This window comes from Mirounga leonina, unplaced genomic scaffold (assembly GCF_011800145.1).
Source record: "Mirounga leonina isolate KUSES-001 unplaced genomic scaffold, KU_Mleo_1.0 Mir_152, whole genome shotgun sequence".
Lineage (NCBI taxonomy): Eukaryota > Metazoa > Chordata > Mammalia > Carnivora > Phocidae > Mirounga > Mirounga leonina.
Window position 1 is genome coordinate 11,631,437 of NW_023270380.1, and position 27,524 is coordinate 11,658,960.

The 27,524-nt window shown below is 48.0% G+C and overlaps 1 protein-coding gene across 1 annotated transcript in view; it reads right to left on the reverse strand.

The window, feature by feature from the left end:
• Positions 1–3,595: 3,595 nt before the first annotated feature.
• The window catches only part of PAPSS2 (3'-phosphoadenosine 5'-phosphosulfate synthase 2), a 68,696-nt gene continuing 44,767 nt past the window's right edge, over positions 3,596–27,524 (reverse strand). The window contains exons 3-12 of the mRNA XM_035008562.1: positions 27,203–27,438; positions 26,355–26,493; positions 25,685–25,803; positions 25,449–25,562; positions 23,861–23,972; positions 13,735–13,940; positions 8,503–8,638; positions 7,033–7,301; positions 5,799–6,028; positions 3,596–5,337 (exon numbers count right to left, since the gene is read on the reverse strand). Of these exons, the coding sequence (XP_034864453.1) occupies positions 5,196–5,337; positions 5,799–6,028; positions 7,033–7,301; positions 8,503–8,638; positions 13,735–13,940; positions 23,861–23,972; positions 25,449–25,562; positions 25,685–25,803; positions 26,355–26,493; positions 27,203–27,438 (1,703 nt within the window). The 3' untranslated portion in view covers positions 3,596–5,195. The remainder of the gene's footprint in view (positions 5,338–5,798; positions 6,029–7,032; positions 7,302–8,502; positions 8,639–13,734; positions 13,941–23,860; positions 23,973–25,448; positions 25,563–25,684; positions 25,804–26,354; positions 26,494–27,202; positions 27,439–27,524) is intronic.

Genomic DNA, 27,524 nt, shown 5'->3' on the forward strand with positions numbered 1-27,524 from the left:
GGGCAGCCGTAGGTTATGTGCTCAGCGACGGTGTTCTAACTAGCGGGTGTGTGGGGAGCAGCCGGCGCTGCAGGCTGTGTGGGCGGCCTCCAGGGATCCCAGATGCTCTGCTTCCCCCCGATGCTGCACTGCTGCTTGGCATGTCCAACTTTTAGCTAAGTGATCACTTCTAGTTGGTAATGTGTTTTGGTCCAGATAATGGGTATAAAAAGAATACTGGAGACTGAAGTACAATGCTGGGTTTTGTTTTATTTCCAAGGAAGGCAAACGTTTTCCTCTGACAGGCAGTTGTGGTGAAGGCCTGATCGTCCCCATTCTGGAGTCCGGTCATGCCAGATCTGGGCTGCAGCCATAATAAGAGGAGTTGGGGAGGGGCTGGACGTGCATGGGTCAGATGTCCATGCTAAGGGCGTGCTAAGCCCTCCCCTGACCTCTCTGGCAGCAGCCTTTTGATCTTGGCAGTACTGGAGCTGGGAGAGGCTGGGCGTGCAGGGGTCAGATGTCCGCGGCTCCCTCCATGTGCTCAGTTCTGACAGGGTCTGGCAGCCAGTCACCAGGAGGACACACGAGACTCAGAGCCTCTCTTTGACCATTTACTCTGTGAGATCCAGGGAAGGGGGACTGTCTAGCCTGGCAGTTTATTTTTGAAGGTGATATGTTTGTGGATCTTGGTCAGTACTGTCTGAATCCTGGTTGAATTCTCCGCATATCTGCCAAATCTCCATCTGAGGCAGGCCTGCTCTTCCGTACCCTGCATCCAGACTTAGGAGTCTCCTCCCTGGGGTACACGCAAGCACCCAGGCTCCTGCTCACCCCCGAGGGGCTTCTTTCTCTCCAGAGGGCAGTCGGTGAAGAATGCTTGTATTCACTTTTCTTTGCCAGCCTTATAGAGAAGCATTATTTTTATTTTGTCTCAGTTTTCTCTTGTTACTCTGGGAGTGAAGGTCTTTCACATCCTCCTACATTCTAGCAGAATTACAAGTCCTGTGAAGTTCATTTCCAACTTTATAGGTTTCAACCCCAGCTGTGAAACTTATATATATGTAATACAATTTTATATATGTATATGTATGCCATGTATATGTGGCATTGTAGCCTTGGGCAGAACCTCTATTTCCTTGAGCACCTGTTCCCTTACCTGTAAATAGAAATCATAAACGTGTACCTTGTGGGATTGTTTTAAGAATCCTATGGAAACACTTTGGGAGTGAGGAAGTGAGTCTGGCTGCAGGCTCTCGTGTGCTTAGGGAAGTCCTCTCCTGTCTCCCATTTCTAGGCCTCCATTTCCTTGTCTGCACCATGATGGGCCTGCTGAAATGGATCTCGCTACGTTCCTGTCCCAGCCCACTAAGCTGCGCACTGTGGCAACGGCGGCCATGTTGATAGACGCAGGGCCCTTAGTTAGCGATGCGGACCTGACTGCAGCGCTCAGCTGCTGATGGGTGTCAGCCTTGGTGGATGCACTTGTTCTGATGGGCACAGGTTACCAAAATGCCATCAGATAGGCAGGTTGGAGACACCGCATGGGCCTGATGTTTCTGTGTATTATACGTGTTTATTTCCTTGACTCTGTTGGAGCTAGAGGTTTTCTTTGTTGTTTGCTTTGACTACCCAAAGATCTAGTACTTTCTAGCATTCCTTTTATCATCTGAGGATAGGACAGGGGATTAATATCTTCCCATAAATGTAGGCTCTTCTTGGTGAATACACTTGTAGAAGCCAGTCTTTTAACTAGTTCAAAATACCAGATCAGTATTGGAGTTATTTACATGAAAGCAGTCCATATAACCTACAATGAGCTGAATTTTACCTTTGAACTATTTATGGAAAACAGGCTTATGAAATAAATATAAATCAAGATTGTTCTTTCCATGTAAGTGTGTATCATCTGTTACAGTTTATAACTGTCACATACATTATTTTGTGAAAGAAGTGCACAGCAGGCTAAAACTTCTGGGGGGGAAAATACTGTATTTAAGAATTTTACCAAATATGGTGTGTATTATTGATGCCAGCAATAGTAAATACGTATGGTAACTTTATTTTTTATTTATTTTTTTAAAGATTTATTTATTTATTTGAGAGAGCAAGAATGAGAGAGAGTACATGAGAGGGGGGAGGGTCAGAGGGAGAAGCAGGCTCCCTGCTGAGCAGGAAGCCCGATGCGGGACTCGATCCCGGGACTCCAGGATCATGACCTGAGCCGAAGGCAGTCGCTTAACCAACTGAGCCACCCAGGCGCCCACGTATGGTGACTTTAAAAGAGCTGTGCCCACTCAGCTGGGGGGGTCCTTGCCAGCATCCCCCATTCCTTGCTAGCTCCATAGAAAAGTGTGATTTGTATACTGTCTAGGTTTTTCTTGTATCTGACTAAATCTCTAAACCCTAGCCAGTAACCCATTTTTTTTCATTAAAATAATTTACAATATAAGCAAAAAAAGTAGGCAGATTCTGGAGTGAGTATCGGTGAATTGCTTATATATCATCTTCCCCATTCCGTGAACCTACTGAGTGGCCCAATAATAGTTAATATTCATCAAAAACTAAATGCATGTGAGAGGCAAGCAAAGTCAGTGGTTTTCAAAATCTGCGCGTAGTGCATTCCTGATCCTTGATGCATATGGTGATGAGGAAATGCTTAAGTAACGGGGACCTGCATTCAGAATCTGAGGCAAAGCGGCACGATTGGTCCCTCCGACCTTCACACGGAAGAGCAGCTCCGGTGCCCGTCAGGAAAGCCAGACCTGACAGCTGGGTCCCAGAATGGAAGATGAAAACAAAATCACACTTGCTCTCCTCGAGTAACTAGGATTGGTTCCTTCGTGCTAGGAAGATGGGCTGGAGAGAAATCCTGGGGCCTGAGTGCTGGTACGTTGGCAAGGTCTGCCATTGTCGGACCCAGCGACTTCCAGGGGCCTTTCCAGGGTTTGTGTTCTCCCTGCCATGAGGCTCTGGCATCCCCCCTTGGCACCCCTTGTGTCTTCGTGTTCTCACACATGTCCTGCCCTGCTTGGTCCCGCTAACGGTCACTTAGAACAAGCAAGCGAGCGAGGCCCTGGGCGAGAAGCAGGCTCTTTCCCCAGTGAGGAGCAGTGGCAGGATGTGCAGGAACCCTTCAGGACCACAGGGAGGCGGTCAAGGGGGAACATGGCCCCAGACTGCCAGGTGCCCGCAGGCCACAGGAAGTAGGGGTGGAAACAAGTACCCGGCTCAAGACAAAGGAGCCATGGCTGAGGTTGGCGGCTGTGCGAGAGTGGATGGAAAACAAGACAACAGCAAAAGCCCGCTCCCAGCCCGGCTGGCACACTCCCTGGGGGTACTTTGAGAAAAGGGAGCAAGTACGAAAGAAAAGAGGTCAGACCCTCCCGCGGTGACATCCTACGGTGAGCCCCCAAGCAGCCTCGTCCCCCTGAGGACATCAGGAGCCCTGCACATCTACACCCACCGTGTGGTTTTTAAGTGACTCGGACGCAGGCAAACAGCCTCTTAATCGTGGTCAGAGGGTTGCTGCTCTTCTTCCCAATTACACAGTCACAAAGCCCTCGGCAGTCCCGTGGCTAACCCACACTCTGTCACAGGCAGAAAGGACTCCGCGTTCATTTTGAGAAGTTTATTACATAGAAATACATAGAAATAGTCCTTTGCACTCAGTATTATTAAGTGCAGAAAAGCAGTTTTAAATATATCTTAAAAAATCACAAAATATATTGATTAAGGCACTACATTCCATCTGTTTTCAATAAATACACTGTTCTTTAAAAAGGCAGTACTGAGTACCTCTGATTAAATCAACATAGGCACTATACTAGTCAAGGCAGTTACGCTTTGCTGTGGCCATTGTGTGTAATTTACTCTCAAAAGAACTTTCAGTAGCTAAGATTAGCATTTTCTCAAAAAAAAAAAATCATAGTTTTCTCTTTACAGTTTAAGTCTCTTCCAGAGAGACCTAGCTATAAAAGGTACGGTTTCTTCATATATTCTTTAGCAACAAGGAATTATGTATAAAGTACAAAGATCACCTCCCAAGAAGTAAAGCCATCAGAGGTTAGATGTCTCGGCACAGCATGAGTCTTTGGAAGAGTATTTTCTCCACCTGCCCTAAGATCCGCTGGGTTTAGAAAACTCTGGACCTTCTGGCATCGAAGAAGTCTGCTTCGTAAGTGCCTTCCGTGCAAGGAGCTTTGCTAAGCAACTGAGGGGGGCCAGAGGCAGCCCCTGTGTTTTACAGTATAGACGGAGCCCCAGACTGCAGGTCAAGCGGCGGCAGCAAGCCTGTCGGGTGTCACCAGTACTTTCTAACAATGCCAACTGTGAGAGTTTGTGACCGTGCTCAGCCGCTCCCGAAGCAGGCGCTAGGCATCATCTGGTGGGGAACCCTGGGAGACAGAGGGCTTCTGGGGTCTTTTCCCCATTCCAGCAGCTTGCTAGTCTGATGGTCTGGACTGGTTTGGCCCGAAGCTGCTTCTCCCAGGACACAGTGACCATAGCAAAGAGGAGAAAAATTAACTTCCCACAACAATGCCAGATCGTCTGAACCTTGGGTGCCAATCTTTTCCTCAAAGCGTCCTGTGTTCTGCAACTGAAACATCACCGTTGAACTGGAGTTCTAGTCACAGAAGGGTGGTAAGACCTCCCTCCTTTCTTAGAAAACATAACTTTCTCAGCCGAACTAGGTTGCATAGATCCGAGGTGTGGCTTGAGCCCCTTAGGAGATGGGGCGGGAGGCAGGAGGTGAAATAGCGAGAATCTTCATGTAAGCCACACCTCGTTTAGGGGTGAGAATTTTTTTCCCCCCTTAAGTCAGTTGTACAGAAGAGGTTGCTCAGTCTGGTTCGTGTTACTGTGTGACACTGGGCAAGACTTAAGCTGGAAAATACGCTTTACTTCTTGGCAAGTAAACTTAGACACACGGTCAAAGCTTTCCGAAACCTGGGAACCTACGTAATCAGACGCAGTAGAGAACACAATTTCATTCTGAAATAACAGTACTGCTTGCACCTGCTAAGAGGTGGTCTTCATTCGGACTTTCTTTTATATATTATTGAAGTTGACTTTAAATTATAGACACAATTTTTACCTCATTATAAAACATGAAAATCGATCACTGAGAAGCAATTGTGTACAAAGCATGTAATCACAAAAATAGGAAAAAGAACCCAAGAGCACTTCGAGAAGAAACTGGAGCCGGAGGGCACTTAGTTGTTCTTCTCCAGGGACCGGTAATAGTCTGTCAGGACTTTCCATGCTTTGGGCGCCATGAAGCCATCTGGAGGGTTCTCTCCTTCCCGGGCCAGCTTCCTCATTCGTGTCCCAGAGATGAAGTCAAATTCGTCGTGCCTGTCACGGGGCAGCCACACAGAGCTCAGAGCGGGTAAGTCACCCCGCCCCCAGAGATGCCTGCATGAGGTGACGAGTCTCAGACCCTATCTTTTCCTGCACCTTCGGGAATGGGCAGTTCTCACTAACTCTTGAGTAAAGGAACTTGCAGAAGAAAGGGGCGTGATGGCAGCCACACGCTCCATGCTGCCTGGGCACCTACTCTGTCCACGGGCATGTCCCCTGCTGCTACGCTGGCTTCCTTTCCCTTAACACCTGCTCAAGGAAGACTTGTTGAAAGAGAGCTACTGATGGACCATCTACTGACATGCAGGGGCCGTGCTATGCTTCAGGGGGACACGGAACGTGTAAGACCAAGTCTCGGCCTTCTAGGGACTCTCATCCCATCGGGAGCATGTGGAGATGCCCCTCCGCAGATGGTGTACAGATGGTGATTAAAGAATCTTCCTCTGGAAACCTACCTTGCTGGGTCATAGAAGTCCATGGCTTTTTTGGCTTTGTTGTAGGCAGCTACGCGGAATGGAATGATTTCCACCGAGGTCAGGCCCGGGGCCATGCTCAAGACCTTGCCTCCGTGAGTGGGTTCATACAGGTCTTTCTTGGTCTCGGGGTGGGGCATGCCTGCAGGGTCCCGGCCCACGATGTAGAAATTGACCCCTGCAATCATCCGGGACCGACAGTGCCACTGGACCTAGGAAACATCATGCAAGGGAGATGCTGGTCACCACTGGCCAGCTCGGGGGTCCCTGTTTACAGAGATGCCTTTGTTCTGCTGGAGTGTCATAAGACCCCATGCTCTTCTTCACGCTCACTACATCAGGTAGGGTAGGAGCTCTAGACACAAATTCCCCCCACCTGACCCCAGCTTCCTAGAACCCGAGAACTGTTCCTAGAACTGTCTCCTAATCACCCCTCCAGACAGGCACGTGGACCAGAAACACTCAGACATGTGAATTTTACTTTCTAGTCCCTCCCTATTCAGAATAGATCACAGTTTCAAGGAAATTACAAATTCCAACATGTCTGATTATCCGACTGCCAATAACGAGCGGATTATACGAAGACATTGATTCTCGTTCAACACGACATTGGGATTTCAAAATGAATCACCCCGTCTGAAGCTCAGTGAGAAATACAGAGGATGAGGAGGCCTGGCACTGCAATCTGGTTGAAGAGAATTAATTTCTGAAACTCTGGGGTATTCCAAAGCACTGGGACCCTTCCAATTGATCACGCTTCCCACATAATTGGTGCCATGGGACGGAGAACATCCCTGTTTGGCGGGCTTGTTGTGCTATGACAAAAGGGGACACCGAGCTTTTAGAGATGAATTCTCCTTTCTAAGGACGCTCACAGGCGTTTGTGGTGAACCAGTCAGAGTGACTGAAACTTCGGGAATTGAGTATGAGGTGCGATACGGTTTGCCCTACCGCCTCAGTCAAGCTGCATTATCCTCCTTGCTCACACGTCAGCTCCACATTCTCAAAGGCATTGTGTAATGGGTCTGAGGTGATGTTTCTAGCATTCTTACAAATACTAAACGGAAACATAATTAAGTTGGATAAAGAAGAGAGACTGGAAGATTCCAGAATCTGCTCATGAGAGAAAAGGATCACAGAGACTTACTGGCTCCTCTTAAGTAAAGTCTGAGCCCCCATCTCTGAGGCCCCCAGCCCGGCCCAGGGAACTGCTCACCTCTGTGGGGCCAGCGTACAGCATCGGGGACGGGAAGATGGCAACGATGGTTGACTTGGGGTTCAGGACCCCTTCTTCCAGCACCGCCGCATGCTGCTTCATCCGCCACTCCAGGGGCACGTCGTCGTCCTTGGTCCAGCCCCCCAGAGGGTGCAGCAGGAGCACGGGGTGCTTATAGCCCCGCTCCAGCAGCCTGCGGCGGGTGTCCTGCATCAGCAGAGCGTGGCCATTGTGGACGGGGTTGCGCAGCTGGAACGCGAACACCGCATCTGGGAAAGGAGCAAAGGCCGAGCTGAACAAAATGCACATTGTCGCTCGTCCGCAAGCACAAGAAAGAAAATGTAGGGGGAGCTCCCCTCTGCTTGCTAGAATGTTTAATAAAGCCAGTTAGATCTTGAATTTTAAAAGAAAGGAAGGGGTGGCCTGGCTGGCTCAGTCAGTAGATCATGTGACTCTTGATTTTGGGTTGTGAGTTCGAGCCCCATATTGGGTATAGAGATGACTTAAAAATTTTTTAAAAATCTTGAAAGAAAGGAAACAGCAATGTTTATTGTTCAGAGCATTCACTATGCCTACTTGCTTTCGAAAGTCATCTGGAGAATCCACCTGGGTCTTTGGGGGTTACTTGGTTACTCCAAAGACACCCACCAGACCAGACAGGACACACAGGCACGAAGCCGTAATGGGAGAGCCTGCCTCGGAAATGAAGCCATCTATTACCAGGGTCTCTGCCACCAAGCACCACTCAGTCCCCATGTCACCCTCTGCTTCAGGCTCGCTCCCCTAGGGGGTGAGCAACGACCAGCGCCATCTGGGGCCTGGGAAAAGTTTTAACAACCTAAAGACGTAAAAACATATTTCACCTTCATTGTAAAAAGAATCTTCAAAACTACTACACTTAGTGACGGGCTCCTGACAGCCTTCATTTCCTTCTAGTTATGAAAGAAATACCCATCATGGAAAACGTGGGGAATCCAGAAAAGCCCCAAACAGGATATAAAAACCACTTATAATCCCACCATTACTTTTTCAAAAATTTATAAAGTGAAAATTTTCCCGCCCCTTGGTCTACCTCCATCCCCAAGAGGCACCTGTCACCTGCAGTTTGGGGCGCGTGCCCCAGAGACTTCTGCTTCTAGACACACAAGTAGCTTAGGGTTTTAAGAACAATTACTGTATTTTGTTTTCCAAAATTACGCTGTAGAGATTGTTCTGCAATTTGTGTTTTTGCTGAATAAATACACTTTGGGTATTTTTCTGTGTCCGTGCCTATTTTTAACTGCTGCATCATATTCCAATATGTGGATGTACTTCAACTTTCTAAATTGCTCCAGTCCATACCAATACACACATCCATAGAGGTCTCCAGCTTTTTGAAACTATAGACATGGCAGACTCCTGGTGTCTCGAATTCTATAATCAGAGGGTGGGGAGGAGGACTGACAAAGGCACACAAGGCAGTCTACATACCAGCGTTCATTTCTTTACATTTCTGCTTGAGCTCCAGAGGCGTCAGGCGGTACTGGTCCAGCCCGTCATTCCACCTTATTCTCTCCAGCACCTGCAGGTCTCCACCCACCAGCCAATCCCCACTTTCCATCACCATCTAGAAAGACCATGAGTAAAGTTGTTGGAGATGAGTGTCGACTTCTAGTTTATCTGAAAACCATTTTCTCCTAGACCAAACTTGGGTTAATCCTGAAGAACCGCCTTCCATTCTTAAGCATTTGTAACACAGTATTTCTCAAACTTTTTGGTCTCTCAACCCTTTTATACTTTTCTTTTTTTTGAAAGAGAGAGAGAGCAGGGGAGAGGCAGAGGGAGAGAAAGAATCTCAAGCAGACTCCACACGCCCAGCGCTGAGCAGGGAGTCCGGCTTGGGGCTCGATCCCACGACCCTGAGATCATGACCTGAGCTGAAATCAAGAGTCGATGCTCAACTGAGCCACCCAAGCACCCCATCATCAAGAACATTCTTAACTGAAGCCGGCCCTGTTTTTACTGCAAGTGCTTGGTGTTGAGGGGACCACCCCAGTTGAGCCAGGCATCTTGAGTCCAAGGGGCCAGAAGTTCCGCCCACGTTGCTCTGGCATGGGCAGCACAAATATCAGCCCAGTGAAGACAGCACAGGATGTCTCAGCATTACGAAGGCAGTTTTGAGACTGGGGTTCTGTGGAAAGGTCTCGGGACCCCCAGTGTTCTGCGAGCCACTCTCTGAGAACCACCGCCAGCACATCCCTAATACAGCCTGATGTGTCTTAAGACTGTTTTCAGTAAGGACCCAAAATAGAGAAGCTGGGGGAAATCAGGCAAGTTGTTTTCTACCGGTTCATTATTGCTGAGCACAGTTTCTAAGGAAACTCTGGAAAGAAGCATCCTTTGTTACCTCTAATTTGAAAACAAAAGAAAATGTCCAAAGAGCAGCAATATGTTGCCAAATCCACATCCAAGGCTAAGCACAGACTAAGTAGCTAAAACCTTATTTTTCTCAAATAATCTTTGACAAGGGCACCAGGACCACTCGATGGGGCAAGAAGTCTCTTTGGCAAACAGTGTTGAGAAAACTGGATATCCACATACAAAGAGAGTTAGAGCCTTATTTTATACTCTGTAAAAAAATTCACTCAAAATGGATTAAAACCTAAATGTGAAATCTAAAACTATAAGATTCTTAAAAAAAACCACAGAGGTTACTGTTAACACCCTCACTTGTCAATACCCAGTCTCTGTTGAAGTGACTTCCGGGGACAGTGAGGAACAGAAAATGCACACCTTGACAAGGAACCACACGCTTCCTCTCCCAGCCTGTCTTTTGGGGTGGAGCACACAGCCGGGGAGGCAGCCCTATTTCTGGGCAGGGGCTGAGTGAGGGGAGTCTGGGGGGGGTGTGGGTGGAGCTCAGCCATCCGGCCTGGGGCGCCCTCCTGGTACAGGACAAGGCCAAGCAGAGAAGGAAAGAGGGTTCATGGCAGGTCGAGAGCCAACTCTTCACACAGCACCATGTTCTGGTGGAGAATTTAAATTTGAACCTGACCTTCTGGGTTATTCTTAACGTAGAAGGACAGAACATAGTTTATCTAAGAGTTTGTTAGTTCGATAGGTAACTTTTAAATATGGTATGTGGGCTTTCATTTGCCCTGGGCCCCACAAACGTGAGGGGTGAGCCTGGCGGGAAGGGTGGTTACAGCAACAGAAAGGAAAAACACGGCTGTGTGGGATGGAGGGAGGAAAATCACTTACTAAGAATACTGTCAAATCCCCGTACCTGTGCATTTGCTTTCTCCTCCTTGCCCAGAGTTGGGCGATGGATAAAATGTGGACACTTACCCCAAATCCCTAGGAGTGCAGTAACTCATGCTGGACGCTAGGGGTCCACCCTATATTGTTCTGTTGGTGAAGGCGCCATCTCTCCAGTTTGGTTCACAACTCAGCCTAAAAAATGTGTCTATCTGATGAGCAATGCTGAACTATGCTTCTGGCATTTCTGAGATGGGGAGAAGCAAAGGGCATTTCTCTCCCCAAGATGGCCCAACTGTCCCCAGAACGTAGCTCTCGCTACCAGGAAGGGAGGTTCCGTGGCTCTGCCCCATTTCCCAGGCTTTGTGGCCTAAGGGCCCCCAGCTCCTTTTGCGCCTCCTGCTAAAGGCAGGCGGGGGGACACCGCTGGAGAGTCTGCAGACCTGGGCGCACGGACAGAAATGAGGGACGGGCTTTCGGAGAGTCGAAGGAAGTGTGAGAGGGCATCCGCGCTTGGAATCACAGGCAACAGCAACGCAGAAAGGAGGAGCGGGTGAGCTCGGACCCTAGCACGAAGACGAGGCGGCTACTCTGAGGAGCCCCTCAGACACAGCCTGGGGAGGAGGCGGGGTGCATGGGCTGGAGCGGGAGCAGCTGCTGAGCATGGGGAGGTACACTCGTCACAATGGAAAGGGGACAGGGAGGGGGCAAGAAACCAGGAGGAAGTGAGAAATGGCAGGTGTTCGGGAAAACAGGGTCACAACGAAAGGGTTCAGAGATGAGGCTCAAGAGGCAGAAAACTGAGGCGGTCCCCGTGGAGAACGTCCCTTCATCTCTGTGCTGTCCGGTAGAAAGGACAGGACTTCATGCCTCGTTTGCAGACGAGAGAAGCGGCAGCGCTCAAGGACGCACAGGCACTGCCAGATGCCAGGACACCGCGCCCAAGACCCCCCAAGCCAGGCTGCTTCTCCCGCTGCACCTGCTGCCTCCCCTGAGCTCTGCCTGCAGGGTGAGCCCGGCCCAACAAGACAGCCCTTCATCTCCTGAGCTGGCAGAAGGCTGAGCAGGTGACAAAACTGGAAGAGCTGGGGCCGCACAAGGGCAAAGTCTGGGAGCATAAAGGCGGCACACCCCGTCACGCGGGTCACGGGGAGGAAGGAGGAACGGGGTGGCAGCCTGGGGAGGTGGCAGGGGTGGGAGGAACAGTGTCTGGGTTGAGGGACCAGCATGTGCAGGAGCAGGAGAGGACAACACGCTGGCCCGCTCTGGAGCATGACCAGCCAGGGATGGGTCGGGCAGGACGCACCAGCTGCAGGACGGACAAGGCCGAGCCGGAGTCAGGCAGGACACGGCGGGGGAACGGATGCCCTGGCCCAAGGTGGAACAGAAAAGTGCCCAACGTCAAGCCAGCCGTGGGGAGGGGGTGTATCGCCAGGACCCAGCAGCTGAACCAACACGGGAGGAGGAAGACGCCCAGGATTTGGCCACAGCCAGATGGGGGTGAGGTGCTTGCAGGTGGAGCCAGCCCGGAAAGAGCCCCGAATACTTCTCTAACGCCAGGATCCCAACCTTCACAGATTCACAAGGAGCGCTCAGCGCCAACCCCCAGAACTGACCCAGCCAAGTACTCCCAGGGCCACTGGAAATGCAACAAGGCCCACGCTACTTTTGGAAGGGGTTACTTTGGGGGGAAAAAAAACACCTTTAAGTGTAAATTTCACTGTAAATTTCAAGGTGCCAAAAAAGGGGCAGTGAAAAGTCCCTTCCCTGTAAACGGTGTGTGTGGTGCGTCCGGCAAACACGCGTCACACTCTGGGTGTGGTGTGTATGCTGAGTGCCTTCCTCTGTCAGGTTAACCATGGCCCATTTCTCGCCTTTAGCTCACTGGGAATGTTTGCAGAGTCCCTCTGACGACCTCATGGGACAGTCACTGACCAGATGACCAAGACCACGAGTCACAGCACCACGTTCCCTGGCTTCTAAGAAATTCTGAGCTCCACTGCCAACAAGATGAAGTAATTCTCGAGAGCTTCCTCAGGTGTTTCTTTTAGGACTACCACAGTGGATGTGGACAGCAGGCCCCAAGAGGGGGGGACACCTCTGGTACAGGGAGATGCAGGGTCACTCTTCTCTTTCCGGGTCACTGACGGAAGATCAGAACCCATCACGAGACCATGAGGACCAGGGAGTAGATGAAACAGAGGCAGGATCAAGATGCTCATCTACAAGGTGGATGATTGTGTCCATCAAATGAGAAGCTGCTTTGCTCATTCACTTCTTGTGTTTAGAGGCCTTGAAAAAGCCCCTCCTCCCTTGCAACATGTCACAACTGAAACAAACGGAACCAAACCAACATCCGCCCAACCGATTCCAGTAGGCTCATTCAAACATCTTTTGTAGGGGCACGGGACTGGAAGAGATCCTGGGGTTATTTTGAGTCTGGCCCCTCCTTTTATACAGCTTTTTAAAATTTCAACCCAAATGCTCTCATCCTGGGCAAGGGATGGCTTTTGCATTCAATCTCACATACTTTCCTTTATGGGAAACGGACCACACCCAGCAATTCCATGAGACTCCCCACCCCCACCAAGCAGAAGTTGCGAAGGAATCTGAGGAGGTTTAGCCTATTTTGCCTTTAGGCGGGATAGACTCAAAACAATCCTAATCAGATGAGCGCATTTTTCAATCTTAAAATATCCACTGATGACAATGTGCTCTTTCCCTCTGGAGACTCTAACGCCATCTGCTCTGCACTGAGTTTTGTTTACTAAGAGGATGTCACTGACCACGAGGCACGCACTCCGAGTCTCTCTCCAGTGGTCGGTTGGACCCACTCTGGATAAGGAATGCGCTTCCCGTGAATTTCCAAGATGGAGAGTGCCACAAGCTCTAGCTATGGCTCTGATTTCTGTCCTTTACTCAAGATGCCAGACTCAATTATCTACCCAGTCCAGTTGTTTCCCATTTAGCGGAGGGAGCCTGCCATCACAGCATCTGAGGACTCACTGAATCATTCAGAGCAGCCCCCGAACACAAAAGACACTTCTCTGTCCCTATCTAAAGATCTCCAAAGGCACAGCCTGCAAGACCTGCCCTAGAAATGCATTCCTCAGGCGATGCCTGGGGGACTCAGTTGGTAAAGGGTCTGACCTGACTTCAGCCAGGTCATGATCTCAGGGTCACGGAATCAAGCTGCTCGTCTTCGGGCTCCACGCTCAGCACAGAGTCCGCTTGAGTTTCTCTCCTTTTAGCCTCTGCCCTTCCCCCTGCTCATGTGCGCGCGCGCTCTCTCTCTCTCTCTCTCTCTCTCTCTCTCTCTCTCTCATAAATTGATTTTAAAAAAAGAAATGCATTCCTCTATCTGACCCTGGTGTTTCTTTTAAGTCCTTCATGAAGGAATAAAAAGGAATGATTTTTGTCCTAAACTGAAGATCAGAAAGCCCTTCCAAAGGTCTTGCTACTTACTTTGATATGGGGGTGTTTTGCACACATTGTCCCCCACACACGGGAACAACGCTCCTCCTTTCTATGTTCGTAGAATTCAGGGTCTCGTAAGATAGCCACTCTCCGTCCACCATGTGTCAGGACAAACTCACTGCACCCCTCCAGCCGCGTCTTATCGTCCGCAGAGACAGGCAGTACAATGGGGATGCTCATGTTGATCACTCCGTCTATAGAAAGAACCACGTGATGAGTGAGTATGGGATGCAAGGTGTGCTGTCCTTGAAGGATGACTCAAATGTGCACAACGTCCATCCAAACATCTCCTGCAAAGGCCAGGAAGGCCTAAATCCAACATGGTTGTGTTGGCTGCAACCAATTTCCTGAGAGTCTACGATGAGAAGCCCTCGAGAGGCTTCTCAATACCAGAGATGGGGCATTTGTGAAAAGTGGGCTGAGTTTCAAATCACGTAGGTGGCTTCAGTGAGTGATCTAATCTGGGGGATGAGAAGGGGGCATCTCCCTTTGAGTTCCCTTTTGAAAGCTTGGTCCTGACCTCAACATACCAGAGAGTTTAAAATCTTTAAAAACCCAATTACACACAATGAAGGTTGGCCAAACAAAAGCCTCTAGTCTTTCTTGGAAACAAACCTTGTAACAACATTGACAAATCGCTTATATTATCTATTTAGGCTCTAATTGTGGTACCAACACACTGAATTGAAAAAAAAAAAAAATCAGGGCGCTTGGGTGGCTCAGTTGATTAAGCGACTGCCTTAGGCTCAGGTCATGATCCCAGGGTCCTGGGATCGAGCCCCACATCAGGCTCCTGGCTCAGCGGGGAGCCTGCTTCTCCCTCTGACCCTCTCCCCTCTCATGCTGTTTCTCTCTCGCTCGCTCTCAAATAAATAAATAAAATCTTTAAAAAAAAAAAAAAATCAGACAATTAACATTAAGGGGTAGGACCCCAAAGAAGGAGTCCTCCTGATGTCTGTTTCCTGTGGTCCGGGCATGGCATCACCTTTAAATGGTATTGAAAAGACTTCTCTGGGATCACAGCCCTTGCTAGCTCAACTGCAGTTGAGAACCATCAGTCAAAAAACACGGACGAGGTAAAACCATAGAAAGTGGATTTATAGAGCTCATACACTTTGGAGAGTGAACTCCTCTCCCCTTTACGCTAAGTGTCTTACTTTAAAGGGAATTTAAGTAAACTGGCATTCTGGTTTCTCAGGATACAACACAACAAACTGGAGGGTATGGGATGTGCTGTTCAGAGAATTTCTCATCCCATCTTCAGCTATAACACATGCCTAGGACCAGCTTGATCTCAAAGGAAGAGGCAAGAGAATTACTTAAAAGCTGACCTAGAAACTGTGAGGGCTCATTTTATGTGTCTACTTGGCCAGGCTGCAGTGCCCAGATATTCAGTCAAACGTTGTTCTAGAGGTTTCTCTGAAGGTATTTTTAAGATGAGATGAACATTTAAGACAGTAGACTTGGGGTAGAGAGTGTCCTCCATAAGGTGATAGGCCTCATAGACTCCGTTGAAGGACTCAACAGAAGACCGACTTTCCAGGAAGAAGAGGGAGCTCCGCTCACAGACTTTGAACTTGAGCTACAAGTCTTCCCTGGGTCTCTGGCCTGCCAGTCTACCCTGTGGATCTTGGACTTGCCAAGGCTCTGCAACTGTGTGAGCCAATTCCTTAAAATCAATCTCTCCCTCTGTTTCTCTGGAGAACCCTAATAAAGAAATCAAAAGTAAAGTCATGGGGGGCTCCTCCTGTGTGGGGCCAACAACCCCTCAGGGCACCATTACGTGAGAGCTCAGCTCAATAACTGGCAATAACTAGTGACGATGATGTCACTTTGTAAAGCTTGTGTTTAACACATTTTTAGAAGTGAATATGAAGTTATTTGGGGTTTCTTAGAAGGACATTTTTTAAATGTTTTCTAGAGAAAATGGTTAAAAGATATAGTTATTTTTCAGTTTGGGGCTTCAAAGATTACAGTTGGGCTTTCTGGAAACATGTAATTTCTTAATGAGGCCAGATAATGTAAAAGAAATGAGCCAGCTGTGCCCCCCCCCTCTGTGGGGGCACCTGACATCCACCAACTATGTCCGTCTCTCTACTATAGTCACACATGAGAAAACGGGGCACGCCGTCAGGGTACAACACTGAACAACATTAGGGAGATCTGGGGGGATTCCCAAGGTCAAGACTCAGAAAGGAACCAGAGCACGTGAATAAGGAAAACAGTCAACTCCATAGGAAACAAATGCAGTTATTTATGGATGTGAGGAAATGTCCCACAAATTAATGAAGTCTTTTAAACCTAACCTTCAAAATCCAACATTTGGAATGCCTCTGATGGGGTTAAAGATCTGAGATCGGAGTCAGCTATGAAACCCATCTCCGGGCATATCACTTTGCAACTTCTACATACTCTCCAAAGTTACTAGAGTGTAAAGAATGTCACAGGATAGAGATAGCAACTGCAGGGGACAAAGAAATCCTGTCTGTCAAAATCCTCTGACCCCCCACCCCCACCCCGCCCCGCCGCCAGTGCCCCGGGTAGCCCTTGTAAACCACAAGTAAGCTATCTGCACAGGAAGTCATGGATTTTGACATTCAAGTGACTCCTTTGTTTCAAAGCTCAGGCATTCTGTGGGCTCAGTTCACCTCTGGGCTCAGTTTCCCCACTTGAGAGATGGGATAATGAATAATCTGTACCTCCCTGGGTTGCTGGGGGTGGGGGCATACCGTTCAGCCCTTTATCATTGGAGGTGTGTCATCCAAGATCATGAAACCCACCCCGCAGTCTAGGCTAGCCAAGTGGAACGCCTTCAAGGGTGCTGATGATCTGACTAGAAACCATGTGTTCTGTGGGTTACTGACCACACTGCTCACAGTGACCCGACCAAAATCAAGTAAACCAAAACACAAACCAACACCATTTTCCTGTGGCAGTTGCCTCCTTTGGTCCACTAGGTTCCTGCCCGAGGTAGCCTCGCACCCATGTTCCTCTTGGCCTTGAGGGAAACCCTGCCCTGGGGAAACAGCCCTTCCTGATGGGTGGTCGAGAGCCAATCTGGGGGGGGGGTGGGCAGTGGGGAGGAAGACGAGTTCCACTGAGTAATGATGCCAACCGACCGCATCTACCCGGAGCTACAACTCCACACAGGATGAGCAGCTTGGCCTAGCACCTCCCTCAACTCTTCCACTATGGGAACTCATCCGACAGGGTCACGTTCTGCTGAGGCATCCTCTATGGCTTTCAGCACCAACTTGGGCTTTCAGCCTTTCCCACTGTGCGCCGCAGCTCTGGGGAGATCTCTCCTACAGCGGGCTGCCTCACTTTGCAAAAGAGCGTGGTGTGCTGAGTCCACGGTTAGTCTAACACACAACTTTTGCATAGGACTCTTCCTAAGCAAAAATGAAATCACTATTGCTTAACTAGGCTTTTTTTTTTTAGTTGCAGGACTAGAATTCAGTGATTCATCACTTACATACAACACCCCGTGCCCACCATAACAAGTGCCCCCCTTAAGGCCCATCCCCCATCCAGCCCATCCCCCACCCACCTCCCTCCAGCAACCCTCAGTTTGTTCTCTATCATTAAGAGTCTCTTATGGTTTGCCTCTTTTTTCCCCCCGTGTTCATCTGTTTTGTTGCTTAAATTCCACATTTGAGTGAAATCCTATGGTAATTGTCTTTCTTTGACTTCTTTCAATTAGCGTTATACTCTCTAGATCCATGCACGTCATTGCAAATGGCAAGATCTCATTCTTTTTTATGGCTGAGTAATATTCCATTATATATGATGTGGTATATACCACATCTTCTTTAGCCGTTCATCAGTCATTGGACACTTGGGCTGTTTCCATAGTTTGGCTATTGCAGATAATGCCGCTTGAAACATCGGGGTGCATGTGCCCCTTTGAATCCGTATTTTTGTATTCTTTGGGTAAATACCTAATAGTGCAATTGCTGGATCATAGGGTAGTTCTATTTTTAACTTTTTGAGGAACCTCCATACTGTTCCAAAGTGGTTGCACCAGTTTGCATTCCCACCAACAGTGCACGAGGGCTCCCCTTTCTCTACACCCTCGCCAACACCCGTCGTTTCTTGGGGTGTTGATTTTAGCCATTCTGACATGTGTGAGGTGGTATCTCATCATGGCTTTGAGCTTAACTAGGCTTTTTAAAGGGAAAACAACAATGATGAAAAAAACACCAAAGATAAATGATAGCTTCACAGTTTTACCTTTCCATTCTGGTAGAACGCAGAAGTTTACAGTCATAACAACGTGTATAGTTATTCTCAGTTCTATAACTATCAAATCACCATAGCTTGAAATTAAATTCATGCATAATCATACCACAAAATACAATCATGCACAATCCAACCAGGTGCATCCATTTAAATTGCATCTAAAATCGATTTATCCCTTGATTAAAAATGTTTCATAAATGCAGTAGAAAAAAATTCTAGATTCGTGAACTAAATGAGGACCAGTAGAAGTAATTAGCGGAAAGGATCACAATTTTTTTAAACCTCAGGGACAAAATGTACAACAATAATTTAGAAACAAGTTTACTTTTGTCAGCCAAATAGGACATTATAAACAACAGCTGCATCTGATCCAGAAAAATCCTGTTACTTGGACTGTGATCAACAGAAGAATGTAGCATTATTATTCTATTATAACTGATTGGATCATGAACTGTTAATTCCAACTGGATCATTTGGATTTTTTTAATTATGTTCTTAACCATTTCTAATTAATGTAACTATCTAATTGTAATAATTTAACTACTTGGAAAGTTGAAATACATACCAGGAAGGACCATGCCTAGAAAAATACAAACACAATTAAGAAACATGTTTTCAGCTTTCCACCAAAATAATCTTAAAGCAACAATGTCAAGGAACAGGTTCCTATTACAAAACGTCACACATATATAAATATACTGTGCTCTTTGCTACTGCTCTAAAGAATATATAACAGCGGGTGCCTGGGTGGCTCAGTTGGTTAAGCGACTGCCTTCGGCTCAGGTCATGATCCTGGAGTCCCAGGATCGAGTCCCGCATCGGGCTCCCTGCTCGGCGAGGAGCCTGCTTCTCTCTCTAACCCTCCCCCCTCTCATGTACTCTCTCTCTCTCTCATTCTCGCTCTCTCAAATAAATAAATAAATAAATAAAAAATCTTTAAAGAATATATAACAGCAAAAGGCTTCTGAGACCAGAATTTGTACTGAATGATGTTCAGTGCAATCCAGAAGCATTACTCAGATGATTAACTGTTTTGAAATAATTGTAACACATGTCAGCAGCACCTCCAGCTTCAGCAAAAAGTTTTCTCTTACACAAATAAGTGATGTTATAACTATTGTCCAATGGTTCCAAACCAGGCTCTGCTAGGTGTAATAGCAAACTGCTCTAGAACATTCTAGAATCCCAGATGTTTAGAGGACACGAAAGTCTACCTAGCAGAACAAGGACAAGAACTACAGCCAGGATAACTTGGATGTGAAGCCAGGCTTCAGGTGAGTTACTTAACCTTTCCAATACTTATTTCCTCATATGAGCAAAATATCTTCACAGTAGTGTTACTGGATTAAATGTGATATCCTGTGTCAAATGCTGGGGTCAGAACACATTAGGTGCCGGATAAATGCTGGTGGTACCTATGGAAAGCCCTCAAGCCCCCCTTGGCAACTCAGAGCTGCGAAGGACTTGTCATCAAATGGTCAAGTCTCATGAGTCTCACGCCACGTCGTGACTCTCCTTGGAAGCCACCAGTCAAGAACATGAGCTTGAGGTTCCATTTTTTAATTAGGTGAGATATTTATGACTGGAGGGTCTCTGACAACCTCCAAACTACATATCCAGTGAAAAATAAAGTGATATAATAAACCAATGAAAGTAGAACCTTGAATGATAGAGGGAGTAACTCCTGTTGTGTAATCATCAGAAACACTTCAAAAAAAAAATTTTTTTTTTTTTTTGCTTTTGGACTGAGCAGACCGAGTTTTTTTGTTTGTTTCTTTGCTTTGTTTTGCTTTTTAATTTAAGGGGAAATGTGAACTTTTGAGAAAATTAAAACCAACCAAGTATTTTTGGGAGACATGGTCCAAATTAAAAAATATATATATTGCCTGCAGAATGCAGGTGATCAAGAGATGTGCAATTGTTTGATGGCAGATGACAGTGGCTACATGTCTGTGGCTCCAGAAATTTCAGATTTTCAGTCAGTGGTGACTCATGACTTTCATGAACTGATTAAAATTAAATGGTATCCATATGAATGAGATCTTGTTCGACCTTCTGAGATACACATATATCACTTTTTGGAATTTAACTGTGTCTACACAGCCCAAAAGCCATCAAGGGGAGCTCTCCCCGGAGATTCATGGTATGGTAAGTGGCTTCCTCCTGACATGCTCAGGGCTGCTCTCCAGGTGGGAGGGAGGCCAAGCCCACCCCTTACACAGCAGCAGCTCCATTTTCATCTGCTATATATACTGCATCAGAGTTCACGGACATACAAATGATCTGGCTTAAAAAAAAAAAAGGCTAAGGGGCGCCTGGGGGGCTCAGTCGGTTGAGCGTCTGACTCTTGGTTTCAGCTCAGGTCATGATCTCAGGGTCATGGGATCGACTCCCTTGTGGGGCTCCTTGCTCAGTGGGGAGTACAGCCCCTGCCCATTCACTCCAGCCACACTGGATAATATAAGAGATTTGCCAATGTTGTTACAAGGTTCGTTTCCAAGAAAGTCCGCTTAAGCTTCTCCCGCCCTCTCCCTCTCCCCCTCCCCCCTGCGCTCTCTCTCTCAATAAATAAATAAAATCTGGGCGCCTGGGTGGCTCAGTCGTTAAGCGCCTGCCTTCGGCTCAGGTCATGATCCCAGGGTCCTGGGATCGAGCCCCGCATTGGGCTCCCTGCTCAGCGGGAAGCCTGCTTCTCCCTCTCCCACTCCCCCTGCTTGTGTTCCTGCTCTCGCTGTCTCTCTCTTTGTCAGATAAATAAAATCTTTTTAAAAAATTAAATAAATAAATAAATAAATAAATAAATAAATAAAATCTTAAAAAAAAAAAAAAAAGGCTTGACAACCACTGATATGGGGAGAAGAACCACTGTACTAGGGTTCAGGAAACAGGCTGTACTATCTGTCCCCGAAAGCTCATATCTGTCTTCATTACCACTCTATCTCCAGCTGCTAGAACAAACCTTGGCATATGAGGACTCTCGATAAATATTTGTTGGCTGACGGATGAACATCTTATCTGCGCTACTTCCAGACTGATGTAACTATGGGGGAGCCACAGAGTCCCTTCAAGACCTTGACGTCTTTTCATTGTATGGGGGGAGGGTGTTAATATAGGGAACATTTACTACTGGACCAGTTGTTCCTTAAACTTCCCTCATCCCCATGGGGTAGGGCCTGGTATTAGCAGCCCCATTTTACATATGAGGGAACTGAGGCCCCCAGAGTTAAGTAATGTGCCCCAGGTTCATAGCAGATCACTAGCCCATGAACCCAGTTCGGCTCCACAGCTCACACTGTGCCCCACTATGGTATTTTACCTCTACTTAGAGGTGGGCAGCACATTATATCCCTGGTATCTGTTTCTATCACTGGATTTACATAGGAGTCGAGGAAGCTTCTAGAAGGTGGGGGGGACCTCTGAATCCTCACTACAACGGGGGCTGCAGAGTCGTGTCCGGTGGACTGTGGTGGACTCTGGGGTAGACCAGCAGAAAATCCCCAGAGGGGAAAAGGATCCTTGTATGGGGTCCCAGAGACAGGCCCTGTAGGCTGGGAGGGTTCCAGAAGCAGCATGACGTGTGGTCCTAACCCCCGCTGGTGGAGCCACCCCAGCAACCGCAGGAGAAGAAAGGCCCGGGTTCAGCTCACAGGGTTGTTTTGTCCAGTTCCCTGACGCTGTGGAATTCAAGCAACTGCTGGAGAGTCCTCAGCTGAGGTTCTCACAGAGCAGGGGGACGTCTGCCTTCCCACTTGAGAGAGAGTCTGTGAGCTGCCACAGGCCTATGGGGCCCAAGGACAGTGTGGCTGGAGTGAATGGGCAGGGGCTGCACCTCCGTGGGTGCAGAGCGCCACGTGCATCCACGCGGCAAGAGGCCCATGGCCGTGGGCCTGACTCGGAGGCACGGGAAACACCCCCTTGAGAACTCCCACAAGCGGCTGGGTGTGGGTTTCCGGAAGAACTGGGATGTCTGCATGAGCAGGCAGGAATGGGGAGCTAGCGGGAGTCCAGTATTAATGGGGGAGTGACCCCCCCTCAGCTCCGTGCCTCTGGGCTTCGGGGGCAGACACGTGGGGGGCCTGGGCAGGGAGGCCTGTACCAAAAGCTTTGTCCGCCCCGTGGTAGCGAGGCCCAAATAAGAACAAGAAAATCGATGTGTTTTACAAACTGCAGAACACCATAAAATGAAATCGAAAGGGTGTAGAGGAAGGGGGCGAGATATGCCTAAACGATCCGGATAGATTATTACGGCATTCGCTGTCCTGCATCTTTATGGATCACAGACTCCTTTAAGAATCTATCAAAAGCTAAGAACTCTCAACCCAGCAAAACGCCCCTTCTCCCTTCCATAAACTACAAAGGATTTCTGCCTGCTCTAGGATGGTTTTTGTCCCCCCACCCTGAAGTCCTAGACCGCAGGTGAAGCACCCCAACTTCTTCCACAAGCACACCCAGCGCCCCTGGCACTTTCCTTTATGGAGTGAGTCCTCGTCACAGGTGACAGCGCTGTGTCTCTAACAGAGCCCTCACTTCCCATGTGGTTCGCTCATCTTTTAACCACAGCTCTGGCTGGGATGCTCAGGGTCAACCTCTTGTCCGTGGTTGGCCGCGGCGTCCAGTGACATTTACTTAACAGCCTGTGTCCCGTCCGTGTCAGAATTAAGACATCAAAGGAAGTGTCAGCCTCCCTAGTACAGATGTGCTGACCTTCTAACTTCTATCGGAACGGCCGCCAGGAGAGCAGCCTGGTAGAGAAAGCACTGGGCCAGAAGGCAGGAGATTCTGGTCTCTGGTCTTGGACCAGTGCTATGAACTCGGGCGAAGCACTGAGACTGGGATCAGCTCCCTCATCTCTAAAGGGGGGTGACCATAGTTGCCTGGTCAAAGCGAATCACGCCTAAGAAAATGCCTTGCAGATGGGCAAGTGCTGTACAGATATGGTTATTATTGCTAAGGCAAGCCATACGGAAACCAATTATATTTTGGAATGTTATTTTATCCCCCCAGGCAGAGTTACAAGCCCAGGCCATGAACATCTTTTCCCAAGAAAGACTATCTGCCTTGATCTTTCTTCCTAAAAGGTCTGAAGCCCTGCTCGGTGTCACAGACTCGGTGTGTCGTCATCCCCACCCCCACCCCTGCCTCGACCCAGGTCTCCCCACTAGCAGCCATTCCTCAGGGGCTTGAAACAGACAAGTTCCATTTGACAAGCTCAGGCCCTTCTGGGAAGGAAATGATCACAGAAGGGGCCGGAAGTTTTCTGAATAACACATGCTTCCGATCTGGACCAGATCAGCTCTCTCAAGGACCAGATCAGCTCTCTCAAGTCATTCAGCCTGTGCCCAGAGAGCGGACTTAGCGCTGCCCCAGGAGGATTCGGAGGATGCAGCCAGCCTCCTGTAGCGCATGGAAGGGCATGAAGAGAGGCACTTCAGCATCCAGTGGCCCGGCAGCCCTGGGGGTGAGAGGGCCCTGCAAGTCAGCACCGTGCGCTAAGTTTACCCCCACTGTCCCATGATGGTCCCAGCAGCCGGCAACAGGGCCCCCAATCGCCCTCTACTCTGAGTATCCAGGCAAGTGGAGCAAAACAGACTTAATCTTCTCTTGGCTTTTGCATGCAAGTAAAACCTTCGATTTTCAGTTCCTTACTTTCAAATAGTCAGTAATCCTTTGAGGATACCCCCCCCAAAAAAATCCTAAAAATGGAATTTATACATAATAGAATTAGACACACCATAAATCATCTAAATATCTCCAGAGTGAGAGGTATGAACCAAGAACTAATACCAAGAATGAACACTTCTTGTTCCTGTGAAGATTTTGGAGGACAATTTTTTTTCTTTAACAATGAAGAGTAAGAAACAAAAGCGCATACCGTCCAGCAGGGTATCAAAGTGTATGGCCTGCAAGTATTCCTTCTCTCGCATGAAACCTTTGAGGGGAGTGGCCCAGCCTTCGCTCAAAACTTGGACCCACTGAAGATCCAGCTGCAAAACACAAAAGCAGGTGAACATTTCCATAAGCTGTTTCCCAGCCATCTGTCCCCAGGGCAGGTCTTTCTCATTGGCTGGCAGAGGAATGAAGGCAGAACCTTTCATGTGTTAAGTGTTCCATTTTGATGCCAACCACGCACGATTAAGGGGCCAGATAAGCTTGAGCTAGAACTTTCCTACCGGAGAGTGGTGATCTAAAAATTGAGGTGCAGAGAGCCTCAATGGGCAACTGTGTTAACATCTGCTGTTCATGCTTTCCTTTTTTTTTCCCCCTACAAAAATTCTGGTCGGGCTACATATTTTCACCAAATGTACTAGGTAGTTGACTGAAATTGGCAAATCATTGACTCGAAAAGTCCAAAATTCTTAGCATGATACTGAAAGCCCTTCAAGCTCTGGCCCTTCGGGCTGATGGAGAGATTTCCTACCTCCTCCCAGGCCTCTCCTCCTCCCCACCTGAAATTCCTATTCATCCTTTAAACCCCCGAAGCATGGGTCACGGCTCTGCTGACCTTTCCTGCCATCCCTACGACCAAAACAAAGCTTAGATTATTTGAAGATCTTTTGTTCCTTGCAGCCCATTTTGTTATTGGAACTATCATTCCACACTGTAATTATAATTATGTACTTCTCATGCTCCTGGAGCATTGGAGTCCTCAATTTCTTCTGTAGGGTCAGGGGCTTCTGCTTATATATTGGCCATGCTTTCTTCAAAGAGGTATGAATGAGCTGCAACAGGTTCCCAACTTACTCTGCCCCTTATAAAAATGTCCAAGGTTTTAAGGGATAAGAAAAAGTTACCGATGAAGATCTGATCAGCTGGTAAGGATCAATAATACTGACATACAAAGCCAAAGGCATCTGCCGTGCACTTGGTGAGACTCTGCAGCCTACACGTTCCAGGCAGTAAAATCCATGTGACCAAAGGGTCTACACCTTCCCCCGAGGCTGCACTCTGCCTCTTTAGGAAAGAATGGGATTTGCAGAGTAGGAAAAGATTCCTATCACTTAAGATCAGGGTGGCTCTTTGTTTTCTCCAAATTCCTTCTAGATTGTCCAAAAAAAAAACAAACAAAAAAAACCCGCTTGCATTCTTTTTTTTTTTTTTTAACTTGCATTCTGAACAAACTTTTCTCAGCAGCCACCAACAAATGGATACCGCCCAACGCCTGCACTCTGGCGTAACTGAAGATGTAATGACGACTATTTGACGCTGTCCTCTGCAGAACAGAAGTTATCTGCCCGCCTGCCTCTGCCTCTGGCACTGACCGGCTACCTTGTGGCAGCTCTTGGTGAGCGATCTGCTTGGCAAGAGGTTTTAAAAAAAAAAGGGCAAAAATTAAGTGTTTTTCTTTATGGACATTGCATTTCCCTTATCCATACCTTCCTTATTATCCAGAGTGATTGTAAACAGATCATAATGATGTGGATGAAGCCTAATTCTCCTGGGGCCAGCCCACACCATCTTACCTTGGTAATTTCTAACGAAGGGAGAGCTTCGGCCTCAGCCCGGACTTGGTCAAGTTTGTTTTCTGGCACGAAGAGCTCATGGATGCCTTTCATGATCGTGTGGGGTACAATGTTCTGAAAGGAAGCAGAATTGGTAACAATCTGAAATGAAAACTGTAAAAAGAATGCTTTGGTAAATAAATGACCTATCGTGACTTTATGCAATTAAAAAAAAAAAAGCGCCCTGGTCCACCCACCTGCTCTTGTAGGAGCTCCACCACCTGCTGGACACAGTCACTCACTGAGGACAAGTTGGTTTTCAACACCCGCTCGGGGGTTTCGGGTTTCTCATAATCAGAATCAATACCCGTGAACCCTGCAAGTCAGGAGGGTGAAAATCACATCGGCACCAACAGAACAGGCTTGCTAAACAGTACGGTTTAACCCGTGTTGGAATAATGCATTACATTGAGAATTCAGGTTAGACCAGAAAAGGTCATCAGCTGTCCCTGACCTCTAGGCATAGGTAAGTATATATTTGTATATATTTACCCTAGCTGTATTTTCAATATAGAAAGCCCCCAAATTATCAACAAAACGTGGCTAGGACCAAGCCCTCTGCAGCTGATTAGAATCCAAAAGGAAGACGAAAAGAAGAAGAAACTCTGGAACCCTCCCCTTAGACACACACTCGTGGATACACACCCACTTCAGGGACCTGAACTTGACTGCTTACGGCTGAGGTGACGGTTCTTGCAAAACACCAGCCCCCGTGTTAATGGGCCCGTGGACGTACTGAATATACCGTGGTTCGATAAAAAGTTGTGTGTGCTAGATGCAATTGCGGAGAACAGTTCTTGAGACTTCAGACAGGTTTCTGGGGATGGAGCACGAAGGCTCGAGAGCAAAAGCTGCCAGCGCCCCTACCTTTGATCTCCCCGGCTCGGGCTCGCTTGTAGAGGCCTTTCACGTCTCTACTTTCACAGATGTTTAGAGGGGCATCCACAAAGATTTCAAAGAACGGCAGTCCTGCAGATTCATGGATTTTGCGGGCATTCTCACGATCCTGTGGGGGGGGAACACATTCGAGAAGGTGAACAAGAGATTTCGCAATGGAATTCTTCATCGTGGACCGGTGTGAGCTCTGGTGCTTGATAGCTTTGGGTTAACACGGCATGCGGGCTCTGCAGAGGTGGCAGGGAATCGGTCCTCTAGAGTGAAGTCCAGAAACATTCCCCTGGTGAGCACAGCTCTTTCAAGGGCTTTCAGAGAAAGCCACAGAGAAGAAATCTCTGCTGAAGGACAGGGCTGGCCACATGGGAGCATTTCATTCGTAGGGAGTGTTCAAAGCACGTGGCATCCTATTTGTAGCTCCCAGAAATTTCCTGGTTTAGAACAAGAAGAGTGTCCCTCTTCCTCAGCGATTTCAACATTAAGCACACATGACCTGAGGCTTTGACAGTGAACTGCCGTTTCCTTTAGCAAACTAAGCTTTCCAACTCTGGAGAGTGAGATTACAGAACTTTTCGACTTTTTCTTGTTTAACTTTTTCTTCCTTTCAACTCCGGCCAGAAGGTGAGTATGGAAGGGTCTATGTCAGCTGGTGCCTGGGCATCTGGAAATGAAGGAGCTCTCTAGACAGGACTGATATTAAGTAGAGGAAATGAGGGAGCAAGGGAAGAAAAGGCGGGGGAAATTGAACCTACAACAGCCCTGGGTGCCCAGCCCTCACCGACTCCTTTTCCAGCCTTGTGTGTGCCGCCCCATCCTTTTACCTTGGTGAAAGGAGAAATGAAGCTGGTGATGCAGACCAGACCAGCATCGGCAAACAGCCTGGCCACCTCGGCAATCCGGCGAATATTTTCTTCTCTGTCCCCAGGGGAGAATCCAAGGTTTTTGTTAAGGCCGTGACGTACATTGTCCCCATCGAGGGAGTAGCACGGGATGGCGTGAGAGACCAGGTACTCTTCCAGAGCAAAACTGATCGTGGTTTTTCCAGCACCGGAGAGACCTGTTCATTATAATCATTTGACCTCAAATCAAAACCACTACAATCTAGGAAAAGCATAGTTTACTGCAGGTCAAAGTACTTGCATT